Source organism: Populus euphratica, unplaced genomic scaffold (assembly GCF_000495115.2).
Source record: "Populus euphratica unplaced genomic scaffold, PopEup_1.0 scaffold14.1, whole genome shotgun sequence".
Lineage (NCBI taxonomy): Eukaryota > Viridiplantae > Streptophyta > Magnoliopsida > Malpighiales > Salicaceae > Populus > Populus euphratica.
Window position 1 is genome coordinate 1,302,215 of NW_011499876.1, and position 15,671 is coordinate 1,317,885.

The window sequence follows — 15,671 nt, forward strand, 5'->3', positions numbered from 1 at the left end:
TATTTATTCTGTGTATATAATTTAGTCCTTATTTTTTTTACTTGTTTTGTTTTTTATTTTTTTAGATTTTTTTTAATTTTATTATTTATCATTTGATTTCATTTGATTCTTATATCAAATTTGATCATTATTTTTTTAATTGTTATTTACTTTTTTTATTTATTTTTTAATTGAATTTTATTTTCAATTTCATCCATCAATATTTGATTTTAACTTATTTTTATGTGAAATTTGGTTTTTTTCTTTTTATTAATATTTATTTTTTTTAGATTTTTTTTTGTTGTCTTCCCCCCTAATTTCCCCTTCATTATTCTATAATTGAGAATTTTACTTTATTATTTTTTTAAATTTATCTTTCTACAAGGTGAGTCTCGTGCTTAATACTAGAATTAGAATTTTAAATTTTAAATATTAACATGGACCGACTTTAATCTTAGTTTTAGATTCTTTATTAAATTTAACTTTTTTAATCTCATTGTTTAAAAATTGATTGATTTATTGAAAATTAATTTTTATTTTTTTTATTTTTTTTCTAGATTCATGATTACAACATGTTAACCCAAGTTAACATGAATTTTTTTTCTTAGTTTTTTTTAAATAATTCTTATATTATTAAAATTATACAAGTTTATTAAACTCAATTATTTTGTTTTTGTTATTTAGGATTTTTACATTGCTTTGGCATTTTCAAAAAATGTGGATCGGTCCACGATGTAACCAGACTACCTATCTAGTGTCTAATTAAGATATTATTGTGCATTCCAGTGCTTGACCTAGCGGTGGAAGATGCATTCCAGTGCACCTGGGTTCGAGCCCTGGTGTGCACGCCTGTCACCCCGCGGTGCTTAAAATTATACAAGTTTATTAAACTCAATTATTTTGTTTTTATTATTTAGGATTTTTGCATTGCTTTGGCATTTTCAAAAAATGTGGATCGGTCCACAGTGTAACCAGACTACCTATCTAGTGTCTAATTAAGATATTATTGTGCATTCCAGTGCTTGACCTAGCGGTGGAAGATGCATTCCAGTGCACCTGGGTTCGAGCCCTGGTGTGCACGTCTGTCACCCCGCGGTGCTTTACATGCCTACTGGGTTTGCAGGGTATTCAATGGGTCATGAAGATTAGTCATGGTACGCGCAAGCTGGCCCGGACACCCCATGTAAATTAAAAACAAAAAAAAAAGATATTATTGTCTAGTTTTATTTTAGAGGTTATGCTATCAGGACCTTGTTTTATTTTAGAGGTTATGCTATCAGGACAAACCCTATGGAATCAACTAGCGGGAAAATATATGATCCCATGTGCTCCTTGTTTGGTGCATATTTGTACCTTTCGAGATATAGAAGTTGTTTCTATCGTTTTACATGCCATTTTTTAAGATTCTCCAGAAGGAAAGTGAGATTCAACTGATGATCCGAGAATAGTTTCATTATTGAAGGAAAAAACCTAGAAAAAAAAGAGATGATATCAAAGAGTGTATTAGAGAAGAGAAAAAGTTGGAATGTGAGAATAGTTTTCTGCCATAAAGCAACTTCAGAATTCTAATATTGAGAAGGTGCGGAGTGCGAACACCATTTCATTATGGCCACTTTGAGAAGGTTCACAACAAAAAAGTTGTACCATTGTAACAAGTAGTATGTATTGGGTTCATATCATTTTGGAAGGAAGGGCAGAGGAAAGACCTCATCTGTCGAAACACTTCAAGGAGAAATGGAGTCTCGTCATCGGATGGATCGCGGTATTTTCTTTATTGCACACACTTAAGTCAAGAAATGCTGAATCAAAATAGGATAATGGATCCCTTCAGTTGTTGTTGATGACATCCTGAAATTTGACGATGCAATCCAATGCTCGCTCGAAGTCACTTTCTTCCAGGGCAAGTGTGAAGCGGCAGTAGCCTGGAATTCCAGTCCATAAGCCACTGTTGATGCATAAACCTGTGGATTTGACCATGGCTTCCCTGAAGACCGAGTCATCAAGCTTCACTTCATAGGTACTTGTAGCTTTCCCGTTGTCTTTAGGCGAGTGTCTGATCTTGATAACCTTGTTGAGATAGGCAGAGGGCTTGGCCACCATGGAAATGCCACCTTGAGGCTCGAGCACATCCCACCCACATTTCTCTAGTGTCTATTGCAAAGAAAAGTATTAGAAAAAATTCTAATTATTTATCAGCTATGTAAGGCATTTACGAACAGTTCAGGCAGAGCACACTGCAGGATTGAGATGATTTTTTGTTGCAGGATTTGAGATAAAATATGAAACACGAACTGTCAATTATGTTGCACATTCAAAGAAATCTATGCTTATTTTGTAACATTTCTAACAAGAAAGAAAAGGTATTTGGATCTCATGGTTTTTTTTTTAACATAGAAATGGTGTAATTAATCAGCAAAGATCTTACAGACCAATGCAAGAGAAAGAGAGTGAGTGAGGGATGGTTACTACGTGAACTTTTGACATTGTCTCAACTCTCAACTCCAAGGCAAGATTGGCAAGCATTAAATCATCAACGCTGAGGTAAGCATAGAATTGTCTAGCATGAAAGACTATGACACTGGGCACAAGAAAAACACGGGAACTCTCTCTTTTGCAGGCAGAACCCCAGGAAAAACTCTACAATCCCACTTAGTTCAAGCTTAGGTTTCATAGTTACTAGTCAAAAAAGATCTAGTACCCATTCAAGGCCTCATCAAAGCAAGATTTTGGGAACAAAAACTCAAAGATAGTTATGTCCTTGAGTATTATTTACACATCTTAGGCTTCAAGCCTAAAACTTGCTTATGTCTAGCACCAATTACACCAGGCAATGGCCCATTTCATATTTAAAAAATGTAAACCCAACCTTCAACCTCTTGGCTGCAGGTTCAGAACTCTTAGCATCGCCCTAGAAAATGGATATTTGACATATAACAAACACATTCTGAACAAACTAATTATTTAATGCCAAATAAAGAGTCTCCAGCACGAGATATAATTACCTCCTTTAGGCGCTGGCACCTAAATTGCAAATTTCTTGATTGTTCTGCAACAGCATCTCTTAGTTCTGATTTCTGCTCATTCAAACCCAGCAACTTCTTTATGGCATACCGAACAGTGCTATGAGGTTTGCTTAATCCTGGAAAGCTATGAAGTGTATCAACCAGCAGAGGATGATTCAAAGCCAGAAACCCAAATTTCAGTGCTCCACTAAGGATCTTGAGAGACAATCCTCCCAGTAAAGACACGCAAAAAGATTGGTTGTGAGAGGAATTCAGCTTTGACAATGTAGGCTCCAAATCCCATCCACCCCAACCTTCAGTATCAAATTCCAATCCAGAGACTGAAGTATCAATGACAACTCTAGCCCCAAATTTTGAACAAGTAGTTAATATGGTCTCCATCTCTTTGCTGCTGTAAAGCAAGCCTGTGGGGTTGATTGTGGGACCAGAAATGCAAACCCATGGCTTATTAACAGTCTGAAGTACTCCATTGAGTAGGCTGCCTGTCAGCTTAAAGCCCGCTTCAGAGTCAGTAGGGATAATCATAATGTTTGCTTTTAAAAATTTTGCAGCAGAAACATAGTTTCCATTTGATCCAGCTGGGAAACACAATGTTCCACCTTCATTAATGCAGCAAAGGATCAGCCTATTAAACAGAGCTTGTGTGCTGTCTGCGTACACAAATTCTGTGCTGCTATCTGTTGGAAACCCGTAATTGCTTTTAATAAATTGCTTCATTCCAGGGGTGACATCAATTTCCGATTCAGCCAAGTTCTGTCTTGCAAAACCTTCAAAGATTGCAGCCTTTACAGGAGATGGAGTGGGCAAGAAGCTTTGATCAACATCCATGTGAATCAAGGTAGATATTTCTGCCCCACTAATTGACAACTCAGAATAATCAAGGACTGAGATAGCTGAACTAGAAAACCCAATCAACTTATCTGATTTGGCCTTCTCGGACTCCCTCTGTAGATAAGTATTGAAAATCAACTTCGTGAGCAAGCTTCCCTCCAGGAAACAGAAGAATGTTTACAGAGAAACAACATTCATTAACAACAAATAAAACTGTGGACCAGTACTATCAACTTTTTAAATCATTCAAAAAACAGGAAATCAAAAAAACATTTGACTGAACATCAGTTCTAGACCATGAAGCATGGTAAATCCAGTACAGGTCATGGTGCAGCACAACATACATAATTCTACATACTTCCTAGCCAGGGTCACTTCCTTTTCTTCCAAGGACAGCAGAATCACTTGAGATGTCATAAATGCAAATGGAAATAAGATAGACAAGCCTAAACAAGATATCAACGCCTACCTTCTTCTGTAGCCTCGTTCCATACTTTTAGTTTAGATATAATCATCAGACCTATTTCAATATAAGTTTGATAAAAAAAGGACAGAACAATAACTAGCATGTATCTAGTATAATTTGGAGTGTTGCAAAGTGTAGATTTGCATCTATTACAAATTAAACAAAATTTATTCAAATGCATCATGGAGAAAAGGATTGTCTATTTCCAAAATAATGATAATGATAATGATAAAAAGAAAAAGACTAGCAAACCTCTACTAGTGGATGTCGGTTTGCAAGCTGAAAAGCTAGAAGCTCATGAAAAAGACAACCATAATAATGTTCCCTGATTGGTATGGTATTTCCTTCTAGAACTTCCACAGTTTTGGACAAAGCCTTGAGGATGGCCTCTTCTTCTGAAATAACAAAAGCTACTTCTAAATCTGCATAGACCTGCAAAGGATGTTATGGTCATTAACATAGAGAACATCAACAAGGTAAACGAACCGAGGTTACAGGAAATCCTAGACTCCATGCCTGGATCAATTAATAAAGCAGTCACCTGAGTTAATTTATCTAGATAAAAAAAAATAAAAATACCTGGTTTTTTACAAGGCCACAGATGATTGCAGCGTGTGAAGGAAGAGAAGTTCCAGCAAGATATTTTAGGACCCCATTGGAACTTGGAAGGCTGGATAGCTCAAAATGATCAGATATGTCTAAGAAAAGACGAGATCCAATTTCTCTGGTAACCTCTAAAAGGTGCGCAAAGGCTGAACTAGTGACAGCCTCATAATGAGCCATTCCAGTAATCACCACTTGTGGCTTCAGCTTCTTTATCAGCTCTACCATTAAATCAGACTGTCTAGGTGCTTCAATGACTGTAATCACATCCTCTGACAGGTCATCACTTTCTGCACTCTACAATGTGCAGAAAATGTTAGTAGATATGCAGCAACTGAAGTCACATCTTAGCAAAGCTGGTTAGGATTACTGTAGCACAACACTGCTCCATAAGTTTTTTACATAATTTCACAAGACAGAAGCTGCTAATGCAAAAGGAAGCTAACCAACAATATACCTCGAAAAACTGTTGACTAGTCCTACACATTTCATTGATAAAACCATTTTAACTGCTTCTCAAAGTAAGATGGCCATACTTCAATTACTATGGGCACAACGATTGACTTCTTAATGCTGAGATATTTGTAACACAAACGTGGTAAATGATATACTAAATGCCCATTTAGCATTGCATTAGCTTGCAGTATTCAAAGTACTTTTCAAATTGCCTTTCACCTAAAAAAACATTAAATTAATGTTTTTTGATGGTTTTGATACACTGATGTCAAAAAAGAAAAATTCTGGAAAAAAAATCATTTTAATGCATTTTCAATTGAAATACACTTTTAAAAAGTACCATGCACCACATAACCAAATGGGCACTAACAACACACGCAATAAGAATCATTGGAACATAACAAGATCGATTAAGTGATTTATTGCGTCTGCATTGTTAAAGAACCAAATTGTCAATAAAAGGAGCTTCTCTACTTGACAAGTACTATGCCTATCAAAGGAGAATCATAAGATGATTGTAGCACTGTATCTGAAATATAATAAAAAATTAAAAGTTTAACAGTTACCAAGAGAATAAGGGCATCGTTTCTTTATGGACAAAAAGAGAAACATGTAACAAAGCATAAATATACAGTAAAATTTCAGAGTTCTATTCACCGTTTTCCAAGCATTCCTGATTATGATTGCATTGTCAGCAGAACAATCATAACTGGTTAATTCCCTGTTGACTACACATCCTAAGAAATCACATAAGCCTCGGAAGACACCAAGAATAAAACCATTAACTCAATGCCCTCATTTTCAGAATGGCTATTTGAAAGATACAAGTATTTCACAAGCCACATTGCACTTGCCTGTATGGTTCTGGAATATTCAGAGCTATCCAAGTTATGACATCATGAGAAATATATGATGATGAACTACAACAAGAATGACACAACATACCTTGATGGCTAGAGATGTTAACCATTTTCGGGGTAAGTGTTGAGTCAGATGTTCATCAACAATTGCAAGACGAGGTGAGAACAAGCGAAGAGCATTCTCAATTGCCACAGCCCTTGAAGGAAAGACAACAACATTCTTGTGCAAGAATTGCAAAAAGTTAAACACAAGTCAGCACTAAGGCTATGTAAGTACAATCACGCAAATACAAGGGCCTTGCAATTTAGTTCAATGCCCTGTACTTGGTGAATAAATTTTATATGAGGGTTCTAGCACTGTTCAGATAATTCTATTAACAAGTTGAGCACAACAAATGCATGGAAAAATACAAGCAGTTATTGATTAAGCAGGAATTTATTCTTACATCTGAATTGAGTGGAATATGGTGATATGTTTTCAGAAAGCTTGCTATGAGATTGCGGAAATGTATGCTTCCAGCTGGCGGCTCATATGGGAAACACGAATTCTCCTTCAATTGATCGGCAAGAGAAGCTAGGAATGGGATTTTCTCATCAGCAACTGAGTCATCTTCAAAAAATAAATCCAACGAACCACTGACATCATGGAAGCCATTCTTAAGAAATTCAAAAATTTTCTTCACCTGGCAAAAGGAATCAATTTATTGAGATAGCAACTCCTCTCATAAAACATTTGAATCAATAAACAATAGCTTGGTAGAATAAAAACTCAAATCAAGTGCAGACCTGGTTTGGTTGGCGAAGTTGACAACTGTAAACGGATAAAGCATGTGCAATTCGACCACCAGCTTGCCCATAAGCCCATGCTGTACGAGCACAGATGGGTTGATCTCCAGTGAGACCCATGAAAAACTCAAAGCGGTGTGGGCTGTTTTTCTCAATTTCAACCAAGGCTGAAATATCTGTATCAGCAGCCTGTAAAAATGCATTTTGAGCACTAGCTAACTTTGGAAGGAAAAATGGCTTTCAATTGAGGAGTTTGTTCTTGCCTGAATAATTTTAGTCTGCCAAAGCTTGTTGACATGAAAACCACGACGTTCAAACAAGCGTTTACAAACAGCTTGTCCTGGACGACCACCCATATTAAAGATCATAATCCCCATAGGTTTGATGACAGCTATTCCTTCCTCAACAGCCCTAGCAATGAGACCTAAGCCAAACTGATCCTCAACAAACCCCTACATAAAATAAAATTAACAAATCAAACTCAATATATGCTACTGAGTATCAAGATATTCTCAAAGCATAAATGAGATTCGAAGTTTAAAATTTTGAAATTGTATTCAGCTAGAAAATTAAGCAGGAATTTATGGCCGGAATCAACTGAAAAAGGAATTGTCCACTCATATTCTAGCAGACTCCTAAAACAAGTTCATCAAATGAAAATAAAATTGGGGGAGAATTAAGATATTTGAACAATACAGCCCCAATTGTTTCATCTTTTTTTTTTTATTCAGCTGCAAAAAAGTTGATGCACTTAAATTCTGTTTACCAACAACATTAAACTGTAGGTTTCTGCTAAATTATAGAGCCACCCATACCTGAAGTGCACAGTAGTTACTCAATGAATGCAGAAACTCCTCGCTTGCATTTTCTGTGATCATTTTAGACATTGCATCTGGATTTGGATTAAGTATCTGTGGCAGTAGAACAAGGGAATGAGTAAAAGTAACAGTCAAATAACTAGCATGAAAATACAAATATTCAACTAGCCACTGCATAAACTAGCTAAATCCAGTATGATTTACAAGCACCTACATATCATCAGTTGGAATAATACCTGAGGTATGCATCCAACAATTCTTTCAAGTTCAATGTTGTGATCTCTAATATAAGACAATAAATCAGACTCATAAAACTCCACCCTGTCCAGTAAAGTTTTCTTCTCTGCATCATAGATGACTTGACCTTTCTCATCAAAAGCATTTAAGTATAAGTTTATCCAGGAAACCTTTACTGCTCTAGGATTGATATCAAGGCCATACACCTGCAAGGATTATTTACTACCAAAAGGTCACTTGGCGAAGGTCTATTAAGTAGAGAGGAGTAAAGAAACTCAGGGAAAACAACAAACCTTTGATGGCAACCATTTCTCGGCAAGAGCAATGGATATCCATCCATTTCCACAACCAAGCTCAGCAACTGTCTTGTCTTTAAAAATAGAATCCGGATGTCTATTTAGGCCCTCATAAAAAGTGAAGGACCAGTTTTCTGGCATAAAAATGCTTGGGATCACCATCATGGTCAATTTCTTTCTCCCTCGGTAGCCCACACCTGGCAAAGAACATTGTCCTCATAAAATCAAGCAATGAAAATATCAACATGTCCTTCTGTGATTCTAGTATTCAAATAGATAAAAACTAACAATAAATTATATAGAGCAACAAATAAATATCACCTCTATATCAGAACTAGCAGAAATAACATATCTAAACAGCTTACTAGGAATCAAACCGCAAGTGTGTCTATTCTAGAAAACCAATGAATGGTTGAATTAGCTCATTTGTAAGGGAGATGACTTGGATGGATTCAACATTTTCAAAAAAAGACCTGAATTAGCAATCACCCTGTTATCCTTTAGGCAAAACTCAACAAAAATCAGGGGGTTTTCTATTGTAAAATAGCGAAAGCCACAAAATGATTACATGATAAGATCTTGGAAGTGCTGTAGCATTAATCTGGAACAGTGGCCTTGAACTGATAAAAAGTTCTATAAAATCAGTTTGAAAATTGTTCGGATTTTGAAACAAATGACAATTGCATAATCAGTGTACGGTATACTTACTACGTATTGAAATGCTATACATTTAGAACAACTCTCTGTTCTTTTTTTTTTTTTCCTTTTTTCTTTTTAATAAGGAGCAAACATATCTTTGAAATTAAAATCAGCACCCTCTCTGCTTTTTTTCTTCTTTTTGAGATGAATCAAAATCCATCTTTGCTTGAATTATTTTATTTTTAAGATCAGAGCCAGTGATTTGATAGACTTACAGTTAGATTACCCTAAAGGAAATAAGTATTATTGGTAGCCAAGGGGGAAAAAAAGGTTCCAACCGAATTACGTTAACCTATGCTGCCCTTTACCAAATAATAAGGTAGCATATTCCAAATTAAAAAGCTAAAAAGACAACAACAAAGTACAAGCAAACCAAAAGTAAAACACACCAAATAATGTCAAGTTGTTGGGTTTTACAGGGATAACGACAGATTCCAAATAATCCAAGTCTTCAAAGCTTCGAGTCTCTTCATTATCACTATTATTATTTGGCTCTGCAAGATGGTGTCGTTTTCGATGACTAGTGGAGTATTATTATTGTTATTATTATCGTTGAGAAATCCCTCGTTCTCTGTTTTCTTGGAAACCACAACTTCGAAAACAGGCACGAAACTCACCAGCTGCTCATGAAAACCACACGCAAACTTCCAAAACAAGTAGTCGTATTAAGTTCCCAGAAAAACACTAGCAAATCAAATGAAACAAATTCACAAAATCATAAACTGTGAATTATTATTTCCTAAATTCAAAAAATAAATTACTAAATCAGAAAGTGCCATTCTCATTGGTTTGGCTATATTTTATTTTAGAAAATCTCATCGCCAGATCATCCAACGGACGAGATTTATTTGGAAGTCAATTATAGCGTTTTCCAGAGACAAAACGACTTCACTTCCATTCCTTTTCAAAGACTTGAAAGTTTCTCAGCATCCAAACAGTCGGAAAACTGAAACTAAATCAACTCAATAAAACTCGAAATTCAACTCTTGATTGCCGTTTCTTTCTATTTTCTCAGCAACCAAACACACACATTGTTTGTTTGTTTCCGGTAAGAGAAATGACTAGTACTACCACTACTACGTACCTTGGTATTGATCCAAGAAGATATCTTGGATCCGGAAATGGTACTGTTCAAGGCACTGATCGGAGTCGCCGACGCGTTTATAGAGATCTGAAAGGAAGATCCGAGCTGCAGTTCGGGAATTCGGATCCTCCAGTCTCTCCAAAACCGAACGAAACGCACCGTACGCTGCATCCCCTGACTTCTGGCACTCGTTCAAGAACTCCTCCACCGATAATGCACTGCCTGCCATTGCTTTCACACTGCAAATTATGAGTTGCCTTGTGAGCTAGTGAGCGAGTTTGATTGTTATAGAGCGAGACAGCGTGTGTAGTAAGAGTAGTTATAGAGAGAGAGAGAGAGATGGGAAGCTATAGAAGGGGGAGGACGGAAGAAAGCTTGTTCCTGTGTTTTAGCTATGAGGGAGTGGGATTTTATTATTTTATTATTTATTTTAATTTGACTTGGGAAAGTGATTTGGGTCTTTCTTCGAAATTAAGGTATTTGACGCATAAATTTACACACTAAATTGTTATAAAAACACACTTTCCTATGATCTTACATTACCCGTAAAATAAATAATAACACGGTTAAACCCCTTTTTAAATCTATATTTACTCAAAAAATATTAAATTAATATTTTTATATTTTATTTTATAATTTAATGTGAAAATAAATAAAAAATATTTTGTTAATTGAAAAATATTTTTTATAAAATATTCTTCACCACATTAACAAATATACATAAAAAAATTAAAATAAATCTATATTTTAAAAAAATTTGGAGTTCCAAGGACATGATTTCTTAATAAGTTAAATTTATATACTTCCAAAATAAAAATAAAAAGAAGAATAAAATCTTTCATGTACTTGTTATTTTTGTTTTTTCTATTTCAAGATATCCTGGTCTTAAAACTTAATTATATATTGACTTGGAGTGAAATTCGGATTACGCGTTAAGATGATTAATTTAATTAAAATAAAATAAAACAAAATCAGTGGATTTTTTTATTAAATTTTAATTAAATCAAAAGTCAAGTTAAATATGTAATCAGGCAAATCATATGAATTCTTTTTTTTTTTTATCTGGATCGGTCAGGATTCGGATCAGCTGAGCGCCACCAGCAGGGCCACAGAGTTGAGTTTCATAAAGAACACTGATATTTTGTATGGAGCAAGGCAAAGATATGGGTGCCCATCCAAATATTGTGGGTTCCATTTTGTACGTCAGTGCACAGTGATGTGATCCATGATGTCAGAGTATCCAGCAAGCTAGTTAAGTTGGTATTTGGCATTATAATTGAATTATATTTTTTAAAAAAATTAAATTAATTTTTTTATTGTTTTGATCTAATGATATTAAAAAATAAAAATAATTATGTTAATATATTTATAAAAACAATTACTTTAAAAAACAACTTACACCTCACACTAAACGTGCAGCGAATGAATCAAGGCAACTTCAGTGATTCATGTAATAAAATTTGAATGTCGGTAGGGGGGGTGGGGGTTTATAAAAGGATCAAGCGGAAGGCCATTCAAACACATTTTTTTTAATTAAAGCAGCTAATAAAATGAAAAAAGCATGAACAAAATATAAGATAGAGTAAAGGTAGCTTGCCGGCAGGTTGCTTTAGTACCAAATATAAAAAAGAAAGGCAGGCATGTGTTTAGTGATTTGGTGTGAGTGCTTTTATAAAACAAACATTTTTGGATTAAAAAAATAATGTTTTCTTAAGTGTTTTAAATATTTTTAAATTAATATGTTAAAACATCCATATATATATATATATATATATATATATCAAACTTAAACATAAAAACACCGGTGTAGTTTATAAATATATATATAAAAAATATTTATTCCATATTAGAAAGAAATATTATATTCTAATATTTTTAAGTATAAGAACGTTTTAAAGTGTAAGTTCTTGTTGTATAATAAATGAATTTATAATGTATAAATTTTTTTATTTGGTTTTTTAATATTATTACATAGATATTTATAATATTGAAAGATAGCATTTGAAACTTGAAATCTAATATAAACAGTTATTTTATTTTATGAATAATTATAGAAAAAACTATAAAAAAATTATATTTTTTATTGATTTTATTTTTTTATTTTCTTAGAAGTTTAGAGGGTTTAATTATATTATTAAAATGTTGTTTTTATATGAAGTAAATAAATACTTTAAGATAATATTTTTACACTTCTAAATTAACTTTATATTTATTTCCATCATAAATATTCATAACAAAACACTTTTAAATGTAGGATAAATGCATTATTGAACATAGTTTAAAGTTTTAGCAAACTATATATCCATAAAATCATTCAAACATGGTCTCAAGTTTCGACAAAATGTACACGCATAATATCATTTGATATAATCTCTAAACAGACAAAAATCTAAACATAGTTGTATACATGGAGCAGTAGGGAGATTTCACTAATCGAGATTAAGTTTTTCTTTAATCAATTTTAAGGGTGCATTCCCCGCGCAAACCTGGAAGCACGTGTTAGTTGAGGTTAAATTAAGGTTTAGTTTGTGTTTGATATTATAATAATTTTATGGTGGGGATTTGAAAAATAAATTTAAAAAATTATCATTTATAATTTTTCTTAACCAAAACTTCAAGTAAAAGTTCAAAGAAAAAAAATATAGTGTGGGTTAATTAATTAAATATTTTTAAATTTATAGTTGAAATAAAATATAGCATTATATCACATCACATAAACAAACAAAACTTGATTTTTTAAAAATAATTTTAATGTTTGTTTCATGTTGCATCAACATCTTTTCACTTAGAAAAAATATTAAATTAATTTACATTGTATTTTTTTATTTTCATTTATTAATAATAAAAATAATAAAAATAAAAGTAAATATGTTAATATCTTTAAAAATAAAAAATAATACCAACCATGACACCACAAGCACTCATGTAATAATACATTCCTCACACCAACCTCATAAAATGTGTGCTAACTTGAAGACTTGTTAAATAATTGAATTCAAGCACAATAATGAAAAGTCAAGAGGCATTGATATTTTATTAAAGCATATTCTGTCAAAACTCCTGGATATTCTCAGAAGAGTTTGTGTTTGTTTTTTTTTTAATATTTTTAAAAAATTAATGTTTTTGTTAAATTAAAAATATTTTGAGTATTTTCATATTATTTTAATATATCAATATTAAAAATAATTTGTAAAAAATAAAACAATATTAATTTAATATATTTAAAAAAATATTAAAACACAATCACCACTAAACTCTTAAACATCCTTTTAATAAAAAAAAAAAGCAGTAATTTATGTTTTTTAGTATTTTAAAAAATATTTCTTACTTAAAACTATAAAATTGATGTTTTTTAGTTTTTTATGATTTTAATATATTAATATAAAAAACTAATAAAATTTATTTTTATATATTATCGAATAAAAATTACTATTAAAAATAAACACTAAAAATTTGACAATAACAAACACAAGAAACCAAACCATCCATCATGGGGCATGTGGCTCCTAAAGAATGGCAACCACTAGCCCTTCTTTTATTGCATCCACTACTGGTTTGATCATTGGAGAGCAACCTCAGTATTATTACGTGGCACGCCAATGCCAGGGCCTCGATCATTCACTGCTTGCTGTCCTTGCTTTCTACGGCCACGAATATTTTTATCATCCCGCTGGTGGTGACTTTAAAAAAGCCATAACTTTGGGTGCATTATTTTATTTTAAATCATGAAACGAATATTCTCTTTGGTTTCTTCGAGAAGCTTTCATGTCTCTGAGAATATAATTATGATGCTTCCAATCCAATTCCAATTTTCACTATGCTCACCTTTTACATCCTCTGAGTTGAAAGACGTGGCTATAAAATTTTAATTTTATTTTTTTAAAACAATATTTATTTTAATAAAATAATTGTATCAGAAACAAATAAATGGGTTGATAATTGAATTTTAAATAGATTAGTCTGGATTTTTAACAAGATTTAGCTAAGCTATATTTTAAATTCTATTATAAAATTAAAACTTTTGATAAAATATTTTTTTAAAAATAAATCAATTCTTGGAATGCACTATCCCGCTCGAAGGCAAATCAATTCCTGGAATACATTATCCCGCCCGAAAGTAAATCAATTCTTGGATTGCACTGCCTAATCCAAGAGGCAAATCAATTCTTTGAACACGTTATCCTGCTCTTAAGGCAAACCAATTCTTTCAACATCTATTTTCATCATTTCAAGACTGACAATTAATGTTTAAACAATAACTTTTCATAAATTTATAAATAATAAAATTTCAAGAGGCAGTGGTGAGTTCTTACCTTGAGTTCCTCGGACGCGTGCTCCTAGGAGCTTTGTCTCCGCTTCGAAGAGGCCTTCTAAGTTTCTAACAATACCACTGTTTCAACTAGTCAAATTCCCATTTTGCCCACCAAATCTTTTCCACGTATTGACATGTATATATATTTTCAAATTATTCTCTCTCACAATACAACCAAAACATTAGTACAAAATTCACTCAACGTAGTAAGTTTTTCTTGACAATTTCTTAAAGATTTATAAAAACATTACAACCCAAACCAATCTTTCTTACTAACACAATTTAAGATAGTGGTATTAATATTAGTTGGATAAAATTCTCGAACCCACCATTTCTAAACCCAGTTGGCCTCTAGCATGAAAAAAAAACCATATTTTATATAAATTTTCTTTCATTTACATTTTTAATTATATCATTAAAACCAAAATAATTCTATTGATACACAAATATCTTCTTTTATATATATATATATATATATATATATATTATTAATAAAGTTTATTTTATCTTTAATATTCATATAAATTAATATATTTAATATTTGATTTATACATTTAGAGTAAAGATAAGGTCTATAAAATAAAAATATTTTACAAAAAAAAATTATAAAGTTATTATAATTACATGATTTATATTCCATCAATATATTGTTTCTAAAATGTTTCTGATCGATACTCTCTTAGATATTGAATATTTATCAGAGCCGTAGAGACTAATATATATTATGTTATTTCTTTTATAAAATAAACTAATTATTTTTATAAACTGATGTATAAAAGATATTTAGAGCTGATATGTAGGTACTTGTTACAAAACATGTAAATTAAAATGATCCACATGAGAATTTCATATGAAGAGATCATTTATGTCTATGAAAAAACTTATGTGATGATTGTGTAAGTGATCATCAGACATAAAATCATTAAGTTATTTTATATAGAAAATCTTATATTTTGATCCTATTACATATTATCTTAATCGAAGTAACGAAGGGGTATGTATTGAATATATCATGAATTATACGAAGATACTTGAATAATTAAAAAAGATCTCATCACCATAGGTGAATTAAAAAAAATATTCTATGTGTTTTCAAATAGTACCGAGTGAGAAATCATGGACCTATATGAAATGAGATTTGAAAACAGTTTTAAATATTATTCAAATAATCAATGGCTACTATATAGAGCTAATATATTTTAATATGGTAGATATATTCCA

General features: G+C 32.2%; 1 protein-coding gene across 1 annotated transcript; it reads right to left on the bottom strand.

The window, feature by feature from the left end:
* Positions 1–1,453: 1,453 nt before the first annotated feature.
* MMT (methionine S-methyltransferase) lies at positions 1,454–10,540 on the bottom strand. Its single transcript, XM_011030121.1, has 12 exons — positions 10,139–10,540; positions 8,353–8,552; positions 8,059–8,265; positions 7,820–7,915; positions 7,268–7,456; positions 7,005–7,193; positions 6,665–6,901; positions 6,304–6,438; positions 4,879–5,199; positions 4,552–4,731; positions 2,982–3,947; positions 1,454–2,130 (listed from the first exon to the last, which is right to left on the bottom strand). Exons 1-12 carry the CDS (start codon positions 10,365–10,367, stop codon positions 1,807–1,809), a joined length of 3,273 nt encoding a protein of 1,090 aa, XP_011028423.1. The 5' UTR covers positions 10,368–10,540; the 3' UTR covers positions 1,454–1,806.
* Positions 10,541–15,671: the final 5,131 nt, after the last annotated feature.

Excerpts from the sequence above, each read along its gene's own strand:
- MMT (XM_011030121.1), bottom strand. The coding sequence starts at position 10,367 with ATGGCAGGCAGTGCATTATCGGTGGAGGAGTTCTTGAACGAGTGCCAG. Across the intron at positions 7,457-7,819 it reads GTAACTACTGTGCACTTCAG|GGGTTTGTTGAGGATCAGTT; the intron begins GTATGGGTGGCT and ends TATTTTATGTAG. Across the intron at positions 5,200-6,303 it reads TAACATCTCTAGCCATCAAG|AGTGCAGAAAGTGATGACCT; the intron begins GTATGTTGTGTC and ends TGCACATTGTAG.